The 14,252-nt window shown below is 38.3% G+C and overlaps 3 protein-coding genes across 3 annotated transcripts in view; 2 read left to right on the forward strand and 1 right to left on the reverse strand.

Moving 5' to 3' along the window:
- The window catches only part of LOC143696984 (uncharacterized), a 118,773-nt gene that overhangs the window by 95,830 nt on the left and 8,691 nt on the right, over positions 1–14,252 (forward strand). The gene's annotated exons all lie outside the window — the stretch shown is intronic.
- Positions 1–14,252, reverse strand: part of capn5a (calpain 5a) — a 29,282-nt gene that overhangs the window by 10,085 nt on the left and 4,945 nt on the right. Inside the window, exons 3-6 of the mRNA XM_077193926.1 lie at positions 8,159–8,290; positions 1,205–1,413; positions 848–1,040; positions 176–369 (exon numbers count right to left, since the gene is read on the reverse strand). Coding sequence (XP_077050041.1) covers positions 176–369; positions 848–1,040; positions 1,205–1,413; positions 8,159–8,290 — 728 coding nt within the window. The remainder of the gene's footprint in view (positions 1–175; positions 370–847; positions 1,041–1,204; positions 1,414–8,158; positions 8,291–14,252) is intronic.
- Positions 2,424–3,191, forward strand: ompa (olfactory marker protein a). Its single transcript, XM_077193940.1, has one exon. The coding sequence runs from the start codon at positions 2,562–2,564 to the stop codon at positions 3,042–3,044; it is 483 nt and encodes a 160-aa protein (XP_077050055.1). The 5' UTR covers positions 2,424–2,561; the 3' UTR covers positions 3,045–3,191.

Below are 14,252 nucleotides of genomic sequence, written 5' to 3' on the forward strand. Positions count from 1 at the left end.
TTAAAATAAGGCCAAGTTCACTTTCCTATTGCACAAACAACGCTGACAGTTCAAAAGCAGAAAACACTGCAATGAATTTAGTCTCCTGTAGTTGTGCAAATTTATGCTGGAACATCATGCAGACATGCTTAAATGTGTACCGTCTGCTTTAACGATAAACCAGATGTTCACAAACCTGTCGCTCCAAGCTCCATTCCACTCTCTCTGACCCCACGGGTTCCTCATACGGATCATGGAGAGCTTCTCTGATTTGAAGAAGGCCAGCAGGCCGGTGCCCAGGCGTACCTTACGCACGTCAGTTACAGCATACGCGTGACCTTTGACCAGGCCGCAGTCTAAACGGGCCTCCATGTCCGCCTGAGTAGTCGCCTACAGAAAAGAGTATCCAAACAAAATGACCCATGAGACTGGACGACATGAAACTTGAGTTCATCATATTTCTTATTGCATTAAACACAAATGCATTTGTTTTATGAGGAAATTCAGTTTGAGTCAATGAGTTGAACTTTAATTGGCCATTGCATACTAATTAAAAAAAGCTTTAAATGAAAGTTAAACTCTATGTACAGCACCTGTGGCATATTGTTGATTACCCATTTTGACGAAAATAAAAATAATAAAAAATAAATAAATAGAAATTGTGTTTACAGTAATGCACGTATAATGGACGTCTATGAGGCAGGACATTACAACAGAATAAACAATAAAATACACACTGTATTGAAAGGTATAGTTACGAAACATGCATATTCCAATATGACTAGTGCAATTAAGACGCTTATGTCTGCGTTTATCACATTTCTTATTGTATGAAACACAAATGCATGCGACTTGACATCAAACTCACTTTAATGGAGCAGCTGATCAGGCCTCCTCTGTTGTGGACCTTCAGAACCCGCTCAAACAGCTGATGACGGGCCTCTTCCTCCTGGTTAAACTTCCCTTCCAGCAGATCCATGGGCTCGGATACACCGCCAGTGAAATCCACCAGAGCATCACCTGTGTTGCCACCATCCAAAGCCTCATAACATCCACATATCCTGATAAATGAGGGATCAGATAAACGAACCAGTTTAGTGAAGGACATCATTGAAACATGTCTTATTATTATCAACAACCTATATCTGATATATCCCTCCAAGTATCTGCCAGCTTCATTCAATAAGGCATTTTTCTTTCCGTTTATACTGGTCGTGGTACTTACTTGGCATAGGCTTTCTCCACCAGAGCACTCCAGAACTCATTACTGTCATTGGAGTGGCAGTAGATGAGCTTCCCGTTTGCGGTTGGCAGTCGGTCATCGATGACGATGTCCACCCATTCCCCAAAACGCCAAAACCGAAAATGAAAAATCCCAGCATAGCTCTCTGGTTTCTCCTTCTCCCATTCCTGGTCCTTCCAATCAGGAATAACCTATAAACAGCAAACCACAGTTTTTTTTATAAGTGGAGTCAACTTAACCTTACACTGACAGACCTGATGTAGATCAGAAAAAAATATGGTGAATAAAAAACATTAAAATGCATGGAATTACAGGAGCTTATGGGTGGATCAAATGAAAGAACGTGCCCAGGTCATAATTCACTCCAAAATCAAAGAAATAAAATAAGATTGTTTTTTTTTTTGGCTTGAATAATTTTTTTGCAAAAAAATTAACCCTATTTTAAGCACTGTTATTTTACTATTATAATATAATAAGCATTATTATTTTAGCGTTCATTTATATTTGGAATTTAATTTTCAGTTTAGTTGTTTTTAGTACTTTTCATTTTTCTTTTTTCATCCATTTAATTTAGCCTTATTTCAATTACAGAAAACAAAATGTAATAGTTTTACTTTTAGTTATCAATAACACAAATTTTAAGGACACTTAAGAATGTTTGAATTTGAATACATTTTAGGCATATTTTTCTCCCCGCAATTCAGAATACCGTAATACTAAATACAACTCATTCTAGAACAACAATACAAATATTATACAGTACGTGAAGAATTTCTAAATCATAGTACTTGTTATACAGCATTTGTGCTGATTAAAAAAATATATTGGAATACAAAACTTATATATTTGAATTTTTGCTAAAAATAAATATAAATATATAAAAATAATAATAAAAATAAAGTAAAATGTTCAGATGCATTATGTTAATGACAATGTTGGGTTAATTGTACATAAATAAATGCTGCTAATCCAATGTATATTTAAACTATCCACATACACACACACACAAAAAAAAAAACTCCTGAAAAAAAAAAAAATCCTTAAAGTTTTTGGAACAGCAGCAAGCATCTGTTGCCTAGTGCTGCAATACGTCAAACTCTAACAGCAAGTCTCCGGTTGGTTTGCTCCTCCTCCTGCTCCCAAAACTCATCCAGAGGCTCAGAGCATGTGAGGCAGAATCAATAAAGTCCCCAACTAAATGAGGCTTTTTGCCCGTGGGGGCCACAGAAGCGGGTGGGGATGGAAAGTGAAGGTTGAAAGAGGAGAGAGTTTATTCAGTCGCACACAGACACGAGCCACGAGCAGACGGCTCCTTCCTCAACTTGAAGACTATCGGGTCATGGGTTCGGAAATGGAGCTGACCTTCACCGAGGACCTGCAGCTGACGGAGGTGATGCGTTTGAGGGTGCAGTCGCTGCAGCAGAGGGGTCAGAAGAGGCAGGACGGCGAGAGGCTTCTCTTGCCGTACGAGTCTGTCTACCGGCTGGACTTCAGCGAGCAGGAGCTGACCTTCTCCCACTGGAACGTGACCCTGCAAGGAACGGGCCGTTTCACAGTCACCGGCATCTGCCAGCTCTGGACGCCCGACCTGACCAACCTGATGACCAGGCAGCTGCTGGAGCCCATCGGCCAGTTCTGGAGGAACGCCGGAGATCCTGACGATCTGCCCATCAAATGCCTGGAGGCGGACATCCAGGAGTTCGGAGAGAGGATAGCCGAGCTGGCGAAGGTGCGGAAAGTGATGTATTTCCTATTCGCCTATAAGGAGGGAGCGACGAAAGAGAAAATCTCTTGCTCTTTGACCTTCAACAAAAACAAGTGACAGATCGAATCCTAAAACCGCAGACAGGTTAGATGCTCTATGTGATGGTCAGTCAAAACCTTTTTCTTTTACCAATCAACGAAAGCCCTTTGTGTTAAAAAACCTTCAGTTTCCTTAGCTCTTGTCCTCTGTAGTTTCCTGAACTTCTTGATGGTTTCATTAACCTGCCGTCCAGAAAAATGTAGGAAGATTTTTTGTATGCATAAAGCTATTGCTGGATGATTTTGTCAGGTGCACATGTAATCCAATGACAGTATGATGCTTGTAGAGCGAATCTACAGTGAAATAAATTGTGTTGTCAATCATTCTGTTTCTGTATGTGAATGTTTTGTTGATATGGTGAAGGCATCTGACTGAAAGGTCAACTGAGACTGACTCGGCCAGTGTCCATCACTAACCACCACACAACTGGATCACAATATCGGCATTCAATCAATGTGCGCAGCCTTAAGGCAAATGCCACACATTAGTTCTAGAAAGTCTGACTCATTTCCATGAACGGGTTCTTTTTAACAGTTTGTTTCAATGAACCGGTTCAACAAGCCAATTCTTCAGTCCTTTACGTCATCAAGTGTTTCCGTTGACATTTTTTGACATCTGAAAGGATAGTGCGTTGTATATGAATCTAACTAGTTCAGTTCAATTTGCGAGCTGGTTCAAGGAAATAATCGAGCAAAATAACGGTTCTCACACATACAACCACCAAAATGTTCTCTGTGTGCTATGAAACAAGGCAACTAGGCAGTCAATAAATGGTAATCATTTAAATGTGCTTGTCAAAGAAGTAATGTTAATGTATGTCAACGTAAATTTCTCATAATCTTTGAAAACTTTTTCCCCAGGCGTGAACATTATAGCTGTGTTCCAAATAATGGTTTAAAAAAAAAAAAAAAAAAAAGTATTTTTCATATATATATATCATTTCAGTGCATTGTGCACCTGCACTGTGAAGAGTACATGTGACTTGGCAAAAATCTTAAAAGGAAGCCACAAAAAAAGCCTACCTAACGTGACTCACACTTTATTTTAAGGTGACATAGCCACCCGTTTCTACATGTACTTACTTATGGTAACAACCATGAAATTATACATAATTACAAGTAACTAACCCTAACCCTAACCCTAAACCAAACCCTAACCTGAACCTTACGTCTATAAGTGCATGTAGTTAATATTACTCAATTATTTGTAAGTACAACTATTTCACCTTAAAATAAAGTGTGACCTCAAATCCCAATTGATTCCAATAGAGCGTTAAACTGTTGATGGGCCCTACTGACTTCAATAGTTTTTTTCCCATACTATGGAAGTCAATGAGGCTCATCAACTGTTTGGTTACCAACATTCTTCAAAATATCTTCTTTTTTTATGTTTAGCAGAATAAAGTAGTACAGGTTTGGAACAACTTGAGGGTGAGTAAATGACAGAATTAAAACATTTTATGGGTGAACTATCCCCAAGTTAGCATTTTACTAACAATTATAACAATAATAATAATAATAATAAATCATTACATTTATATAGCGCTTTTATCTGCACTCAACGAGCTTTACATATGGAAGGGGAAATCTCAACCACCACAAATCTGCAGCATCCACCCGGATGATGCAACGGCAGCCATATAGCACCACACCACACACCAGCTTATTGGTGGAGAGGACACAGAGTGATGAAGCCAATGAATATATATGGGGATGATTAGGAGGCCATGATGATGGACAGAGGACAATGGGGAAATTTGGCCCTACTCTAATTTCACAAAAAATCCTGGGAAATCCTGGGAAAGTTAGGACCTCGGTTTAACGTCTCATCCGAAGAATGGTGCTTTTTGACAGTTTAGTGTCCCCGTCACTATACTGGGGCGTTAGGACCCACACAGACCACAGGGTGAGCACCTTCTGGCCTCACTAACACCTCTTCAAGCAGCAACCTAGTTTTCCCAGGAGTCTCCCATCCAGGAACTAACCAGGCTCAGCCCTAATAGCTTCAGTGGGCAACCAGTCTGGCAGCTGGCAAGATAACTATGCAACACTCAAGAAGAATAAAAATAGACAGCAAAAACCATTTTGATAGGACAGTTTTATTGATATTTCATGCAGTACTAAACAGGTTTATTATTGTTAAATAAAACTATTATAAACATGTTTGTTTATGAAATAAATCTGAAAACTTGAAACGCTGCCTTGGCAACTAACCAGAATAAGCATAAGTTGAAGCATAACAATACTAACTGGAAATAAATATTAAATAAAACTACAGTGGAAATAAAAATAAATTGAACCAAAGTAGTAATATTTAAAACAATTTAAAAACAAAAACAAAAGCGCATTAAAAATGACTAAAATTAAAAGAAAATGAAAACTAAAAAAAATAACAAATATAGGCCAATTCAAAATTTTAAGAAACCGATAATAATAGTATATAAATAATACTAAAATAACAGTGGAACTGAAAAAGTATCAAGTAAAAAGTCGACAATTCTATTAATTTAATTAGCAATGGGTTCTGGGATTGTTTTCTCTATTAAGCACAGTTGTGATGCTGCCTTAGAATATGGTCAAAAGGAGATCTTAAATGGCAACATAAGGTGCCGCGTACCTAACTCTAGCACCTTTACATACTGCCTAGGTAGGCAGTTCACTAGGTATGAGTGTGTGGCCAGATGAGATCTATGAGTGTGTGTCTGATGGGGCTCTTCAGGGAAACCGCAGGAAGAGTTAGTGGACAGTAATTAGACCTCAGGAGGAAACAACTTGTCTAGCAGAGACAGAACGCACAACAAGGAGGGATTCTAGTGCTCAGCGTACTGTATCCGTGTAAGGTGCATTACTGCAAGAGCTGCAGTGTGACAGCGACAGGCAGGACGTCCCGCGAGGCTCTTTAATAAGAATTGCGTGGAGCGACACAAACGGATGACGTGCGACTATAAGCTCATGAGTAAACTGAAGTGCTTTCAAAAAACTTTTTCCAAGCATTTGGATCTGGAAAACTGTAAAGCATCGAAACAAACAAGTCATCTCGTGGGATCTGATGTTTGTCCACGACAGTGCATCGTATGTGGACACAAATGAAAATAGAGCAAGCCAAGGTGATAACCCCAAGTCTCCAATTAGTCACAAGCCATCAATGCGATCTCATTCAATCTAAGCAAGACTCGTCCTAATAATGCATCATTTGCTCAGTAAGCACATCCCATGGCTCAGTTTGTAAGGATTACAGTATACCTGCAGACACCGCGTAATGAGGAAAGATCACATTATGTGAGAAATGATGAGCTTACATTATAGAGTCACCGGAACACTGTAAATAAAACAGTAACAAGAAACCTTAAGCAGAGTTTGAGGGTTTTTTCGCAAACAAACATGACATTTATTACTTGTTAGACAGACAAACGTTCAAAAAACTGTGCCATTCTAACGTTGCATTCACGCCATGTCTGATATTTTTGTTAATATTGCAACAACAAAAAAAGGCTAACACTTGGACGGGATTTATCCCGGAGCTAATATGCTGCAGTAGGTGCCGCTGACTCACAAATTTGGTACAATGGTTTTCAAGTCTTGGCGTTTAAGGGCTTTATATTTGCCATCAGGGAGGCGGAGTCGTTTGTTTTTAAGGTCCGCCATAGTCATCAATATGGTAGACGTTGTTCGTTCATTCGGCATATGTGACCGAACCACTACACCTTGCGCTTTTGGATTTCTTCTTCGACTGTTGGCTGACTCCCACACCTCAGTCTGATGGTGTCATTTCAAAGCCGGTCACAATACTAGACACCTAGTATTCATCGCAGACAACGCATTTGGAATACTAAATCTGCTTTTAGCAGTGTCCATGTTTCAGATCCATATAATACTCGTATGATAAGCGTCCGAACAATATGACCATGACATTATGCTTCCTCCATAAGCACCATTCGACAATAATCTAGACCAATTCTGCCGTTGACTTCTGCCGTTGACGCAACTGCCTTTTCCTGCATCAGGAAGCCAAGGTACTTGAATTTACCAACCAGTTCGATTTGGATGCCAATAGACAGCGACTAGTGAACCATCCGTTGTCATGAATTTAGTTTTGTCAATATTGATGGTTAATCCATAAGGGAATTTGTGGGCAGTCAGAAAATTGGCCCACTTCGAGCACTGGCATAGACTCTATAACTCCTATGATGTTTCCCACATTTTCTGTCTAGTATATCTTGCTTATCGGTGTACTCATTCTTACAATATTAACTTTCATGGACATTTAACCTATTCATTAACCAAACTAATGATAAGGAGGTGGGTGTTGAGATGAACCGCTGATTTCGCCGATTAAGTTACAGAGCAGTTGTTCAAATCCTTAAAAACTTACCACAGTAACCATCAATCTAGACAAAATACCATACACTTAAGAATAAAGATGATTCCATGAAGAACCTTTTACATCCATGGACCTTTTCCATTCCACAAAAGGTCCTTTATATAAATTACTATAACTTTCCTCACACTTGGTTCTTTTAAGAACCGTTCCCTGAAAGGTGTTTTTGAGGAACCAAAAATGTTTTTTCAATGGCATCTCTGCGAACCCCCTCTTCTGAAACCTTTCGTTTTAAGCGTATAGTTACAAATAACCATTCAGAATAGCAAGGATACTAAAAATCAACAAGATTTGATTATCTTTGTCATGTGTGCATGGCTTTAAGCCTGAAACTAAAATTTCTATGGTACAATAAAGTATACTGTACCTCACCTTAGTTACTTGAGTTATTTTAGTTCAAATAAACGTGGTTAATTGGTATTAGCGATTACGGTCATCAAAACAAGAAATTCAAATAAATAAACATTCTGCAAGGGTTCTTGCATTCTGTCTGTGCTATAGTTTGAATTTATACGCATTTAACAGGCGCTTTTATCCGAAGCGACTTACATTGTTTTCAAGATATACATTCTATCAATTCATGTATTCTCCAGGAATCAAACCCATGACATTGGCGTTGCTGACTCTGATTTTTTTCGAACAATTTTTCAATATCTCACAACTCATTTTAAGGCACCATGTCAAGTTAAAAGAGATTGGTGACTATGGTATTCAAGCATGTTTTTAGTATGGGAACAATGTTGACATGAACTCACCTTCTGCCACAGAGCTTCTCTGGAGGCTAGACTGGAACATGCTGCCACAAACCAGCAGTTTCCCAGCTGGCCCTGGTGCAGGTCATGGGCACTAATTCCATTCACAAACAAGTGTGGGTCTTCACAGAGCTCCTGTTATAGAGAGACAAAGAGATTCCCATGATTCCGTGCTCCATATTCACACATACAACAGAGTCCAGTTACAGAAGGACCGCAGGGCATTGTGTGTTTTTATTAAATAAGAAAACCGAGCACCTGTAATTAAACCAGACATGTTTTTCTGTTCTTGGTTGACCTGTTTAGTGTCATTGAGGCACAACAACTTTGAATACTGCTGAAATGGCATTACGTTCATCCTAAGACTAACTAACTACACTCACTTATAAGATTAGTTTAAGGCTAAGTTTTTTTTCTTCCTGAAATGCAAAAAGCAAGCGGAAGCTACATTTATCTAAAGGTGTTGATGTCAACAAAGGAGAGACTTTAAAGGGATAGTTCACCCAAAAATTAAAATTTGGTCATCATTTACTCACCCTCAAAAAAATACATATTTTGAAGAATGTTGGTAACCAAACAGTCGATGTGCCCCATTGACTTCCATAGTATGGAAAAAAAATACTATGAAAGTAAATGGTGCCCATCAACTGTTTAGTTACTGACAGAATTTCCATCTTTGGGTGAACTATCTCTTTAAGAGTTCCCCACGATTTCCACCAAAAAAAGTGATATGATGGTTTAATGTCTGGAAATTATGAATTTAAGATATAATATTAGTATTGTATTTCTGTAAAAACAAATAAAACAATACATTTTTAAAGTACAAAATTACTATTTATTTTATTTGACAGTAAACTAGTTTTATTACAATGGTAATATTTTGTATTGGTTTTTAATATTATGTGCCTAATATATGCCTACACAATAATCATTATAACAAATAGCATAATTATAATATAGTCATATTTATATTTGAAACACAATATAATTTTTTGCCCCTTTTGTGTAGCTCTATAAGCAACAAACCTGAAGCTTTAATAAATGCATTTTAAACATAAATAATCATAAATCATTGCAGAAAACATACATCAAATTCAATGAAATATTCCCCCGAAGCATTCTTTCTCCCTTCCCGACTTAACAGAACAGATGGTATTATTTCAGATGCTAGAGAAAACAACAGCTGCAGTAAGGAAGAGCTGCTTCATGTGACATTCATGAGTGAATGTCTGTATTCGCCACCGGCTGCTTCGACAAACAGTATAAACGGTCTAGTTCATGACACAGGAGGTCTTCAATGGACGCATGATTGTATTGCACTTGTTCAACTGCATTGCACTCACATGCCTGAACAGAACACCGTAATTCATGATGGATGGTGAAATAGGAGTGTCCTGAAACAATGCTCCCTGAACGCAAACACACTGCTCTGTGTGTGTGACCGACTGTTTAGTGGTATTTGCTACAGCTCACTCTTAGCATTAAACTTTGAGGTGTAACATTTGTGTTTCTGAAATGAATGATTCCTCAAATCATGCGGTTTGCTGAGGACAGTCTTTACCAAGTCATTAGAAGCACCAGTTTCACCTGAGGATGATAAAACTAGTAGAAAAAAAAAAATCACATATGAACCAGAGCCAAATCTACAGATCAAAATCAGTAAGTAAACAAGGTTACATTAGCCGCCCACTTGCTAAAATAACCTTTAAGCTTGTCTAACAATGACAACCCCTTCAGTGGATTACTTAAAACCTCATGCATATTTAACTAGTTAATGGAATCCCAAAAGGACTTTTCCCACAGCTTTTAAGGGATTGGGTTCGGTTTTAATCGATAAAAATCTTTTAGGCTTGTTTTTGTGTGATGAGCTTTAGCTAATTGCTGCTGTATAGACACTGAAAACAGCATGGAGGGGAAGAAAAAAAAGAGAAACAACATTTCATATAGTACATGTCAAGAAATTAAACAAGATTTATCTTAAAGCCTATCTATAGGCGTTTGCTTGAATTGTTGGTTAAAGGGCCCCTATTATGGATTTTTGAATCTGTTTGAAAAAGTTTTAAATCTGAAAGTGCACCGTATATTAAGTTATTGTCTTTCAAAAGTAAGCGTCGACTGAGTCAATTAAATGAATCGTTTTTAAAACGAGTCATAAGCCGTTTTGTTGTGACGTCAAGACGAAACATTAGTATTTTGCCCGCCCACGTATTTTCAAGCGCAGACACCAGGGAAAACTTGAACCTCGAACCGGCAGCTGATTCCTGTGGATACTGGATAGCATCATGTCGAGAAGACGACGCTTTGCTCTATAATGTGATGGTAAAGCAAGTTTTTTTTACACTGCTCAAGGGCGAGCTTGTGAAGAATCAGTGGTTAAAATCCATCTCTACCACGATACCACAGCAGTATAACCCTAAACTTTTTCTGCGCTCCCTTTATTTTACTGACGACTGCTACTCAAAGTTTAATGCAGGATTCACAAACCGCTTGCTCTTGAAAGATGGTGTTCAAAATACTTAGTTTTGAGTTTTATATTGTGTAGGTTTCCTGCTAACTGGCTAACTCATGTTATCACTGTCTTACTGAAATACTTTTGCTAATCAGCTGTGTGCCACTATTACCTAAAACTCTGTCTATTAAAGGAGAACTCCGGGCAATTTTTAAGTTAATCTTGATCGTTAGACCTTTGTGAGTACTGACTTTAGAAAAAAAAACGAACCGGATTGGTGCTTGCTACTCGGAGCTGCGACCGTGAATGCCCAGAGCTCCCACCCAGCTAAAACGGCAGCTATGGGGGCATGGACATAAAGAGCGTTTTTGAGCCTCTTAACAGACACAAAATGCAATTAAAATGTCTGTCCAACATGAACAGGGACCCTACATGTGAACAAGATACGTTTAGCAACTTAGCCATTGTTTCAACTCACCTAAATAGTCTTTTAGACGGCAAGCTGTAGTCTCGCGCTGCAGTCCCGTGCTGTAGCCGGAAAAGGTAAACAATGTCCAGGTGGGAGGAGCGTTGATCATGTGCGACGAGTTAAGATCAGAGTTGCTTACAAGTGAAGAAGAAATGGTTCGTGTTTGTGCCTTTCCGAATTGTGGCAACAGAATGCGAAAATATAAGAGCTTAAATTTTCATCGTCTTCCTTTTCATGACCTCGAGATTCTGCGAGATTACCGCATTTGCAGCGAACACTTTGACAAGGATGACTACACAACATTGCGGGGCCGTTTGAAGAAAAATGCCATTCCATGTACGAAGACGGGTGCAACCACTGTGGAGGTAATGTAACATTTATTTATCCTTGCATTTGGGCACACACGGCATGAGGAGAGATGTGCATGAATGTTTTTGTAGTCTTATTTACAAAGCTTGAATTATTTCACTAGCTTCTTCGACTTGAATTGTAATTGTATTGTAATTGTATTCGCTGCAAATGCGGTAATCTTTAGTGCGTAGTACTTCTACGGGAGTTTGCACATCAAGTTGAAGTACAACTATCCACAACTTCAGAATCTCGAGGTCATGAAAAGGAAGACAATGAAAATGTAAGCTCTTATATTTTCGCATTCTGTTGCCACAATTCGGAAAGGCACAAACACGAACCATTTCTTCTTCACTTGTAAGCAACTCTGATCTTAACTCGTCGCACATGATCAACGCTCCTCCCACCTGGACATTGTTTACCTTTTCCGGCTACAGCACGGGACTGCAGCGCGAGACTACAGCTTGCCGTCTAAAAGACTATTTAGGTGAGTTGAAACAATGGCTAAGTTGCTAAACGTATCTTGTTTACAGGTAGGGTCCCTGTTCATGTTGGACAGACATTTTAATTGCATTTTGTGTCTGTTAAGAGGCTCAAAAACGCTCTTTATGTCCATGCCCCCATAGCTGCTGTTTTAGCTGGGTGGGAGCTCTGGGCATTCGCGGTCGCAGCTCCGAGTAGCAAGCACCAATCCGGTTCGTTTTTTTTTCTATAGTCAGTACTCACAAAGGTCTAACGATCAAGATTAACATCAAAATTGCCCGGAGTTCTCCTTTAATGCAGATTGTCTGTCGTTCTCACTACTTTGAGGAAATATTCGCTTTACCAACGTTTATGTTATATCAGATCATTCACGCTAGAGCTCGGCTAATGTATATATTGCATACATGCACTGTTATTGATACAGTTTCCACGTGTTCACCGCAATATATTAGAAAAATACTCTGTAAATAAATTAATACAAGTAAAATAATCATTTTTTTTATGGACATGCACTTGTTAATGGTGATGGTGAGGAATTACAGTTGTAACATCTTATAATGAGCCTCAAACTGAGTAGCGCATCACTGAGAAACATCCTGCTCAAGTCATCCTTGCTATGGAGGTTCAGGTTGAATAACTAATTCTTCCAATGTTTCATCATCAGACTCGCGCTCACATTAATATGGTCAAATCAACGTCATTGTTCATTACTGTGTTTAGTTTACAGTGTAGGATGCCTCAGGACATGCAGAGCTGAGGTTGTTATGGCAATGGGCGTTTTTGTTTTCGACGCGCTGCACACGGTAAACCAATCACAATAAACTGAGCTGTCTGCCCAATCAGAACAGAGTAGTTCGCGGAAAGGAGGGATTTAGAGGGATTGATTAATTTGACGAGTCGTTTGAGAATCATTGAAAATGTGATGATGTGCAAATGTATATTATGAGGAAATTAAACTGTTTTTTTTAACCTTTGATGCACGTGAACATGTTGTAAGAGACTCCACAACAACATTAGGAAACTTTAAAATAGCATAATAGGAGCCCTTTAAAGCTAATTTAATCCTTCAGCAAGGATGCATTAAATTGACCAAAAGTGACAGTAAATTAATTTAGAAAGTTACAAAAGTTACATTAAAAAAGGATTCTGAACTTTTTATACTTCAAAGAATCCAGAAAAATATGTCTTGCCGTTTCACCAGAAATATGAAGCAGTTTCTACACTGATAATAATCAGAAAAGATTTTTTTGAACAGCAAATCAGAATATTAGAATGATTTCTGAAGGATCGTGTGGAGGACTGGAGTATTGATGCTGAAAACTCAGCTTTTCATCAAAGGAATAAATGACATTTCAAAATCTATTCAAATAAAAACAGTCATTTTAAATTGTTAGAATATTTCACAATATTACTGAATTTTTGATCAAATAAATGCACACTTGGTGAGCAGAAGAGACTTCTTTTAAAAATCTTCCTGCCCCAAACTTGAATGGTAGTGTACTAAATATTGCACATGAAAATCAACCGTTTTAAGCCACCCATTTCTGGCATTGTTTATCTACATCCTGGTTCACATTTATTTATATACTGAAAAAACAGATTGATTTATCACAACGTGACAGCTACAGGAAAATATTCCTGTACACAAACCTTTACTCAGGCAAATTTCTAAACAATATCTATTATAATCTTTGGCTAAATATAATATTGTCAAGCATTCACAACCGAGTCAAGCATGGGACTGTATGTAGAGGTTATTGTTTTAACTACAAACACATTTATCTGGCATCAGTTTAAATGCGTAGGTTACACGTGGTGTCCAGTTACACAAGATCTACGGCCAGAAGAGCCACACCTTCCATAAGCACAGAGCTCAGATATGAATAATGACAACATTCAGGTTATTTAGGAGACGAGTTTAATCTAAGCAGCCATAACATCCACCTTCAACTGATTAAAGTTTACTAATAGTTACTTAAGGCCACTAATTATCAAGTACTTGATAAATTCCTTCGTAATTAGTGTTGTTTGCTAACTATTCCTTTTGTAATACTTAAAGCAAGGGGTATGTTCAAATACTGGACTTTAAAGGGGTCCTATTATGCCCTTTTACAAAGGTTGATTTTGTTTTTGGGGTGTGCGAGAATATGTTTTCAAGCTTGACTGTTCAAATTATTTTTTATTTTTAACATTTTTCATTATTACAGCTCCTCTCTCCACAGTCCGTCTAGAACACGCCAATTCCGATAAAGCCCTTCCTTTTGAAATACGAAATGTGCTGTGATTGGTTAGCTGCCCCAGTGTGTTGTGGTAGGCAGTTGCTCTGGAAATGTCCTGCCCCTCCATAA

The sequence above is a fragment of the Siphateles boraxobius genome, unplaced genomic scaffold (assembly GCF_051911475.1).
Source record: "Siphateles boraxobius isolate OS27281-9 unplaced genomic scaffold, OSU_SipBor_1 31, whole genome shotgun sequence".
Taxonomy (NCBI): domain Eukaryota; kingdom Metazoa; phylum Chordata; class Actinopteri; order Cypriniformes; family Leuciscidae; genus Siphateles; species Siphateles boraxobius.

Excerpts from the sequence above, each read along its gene's own strand:
- ompa (XM_077193940.1), top strand. The coding sequence starts at position 2,562 with ATGGGTTCGGAAATGGAGCTGACCTTCACCGAGGACCTGCAGCTGACG.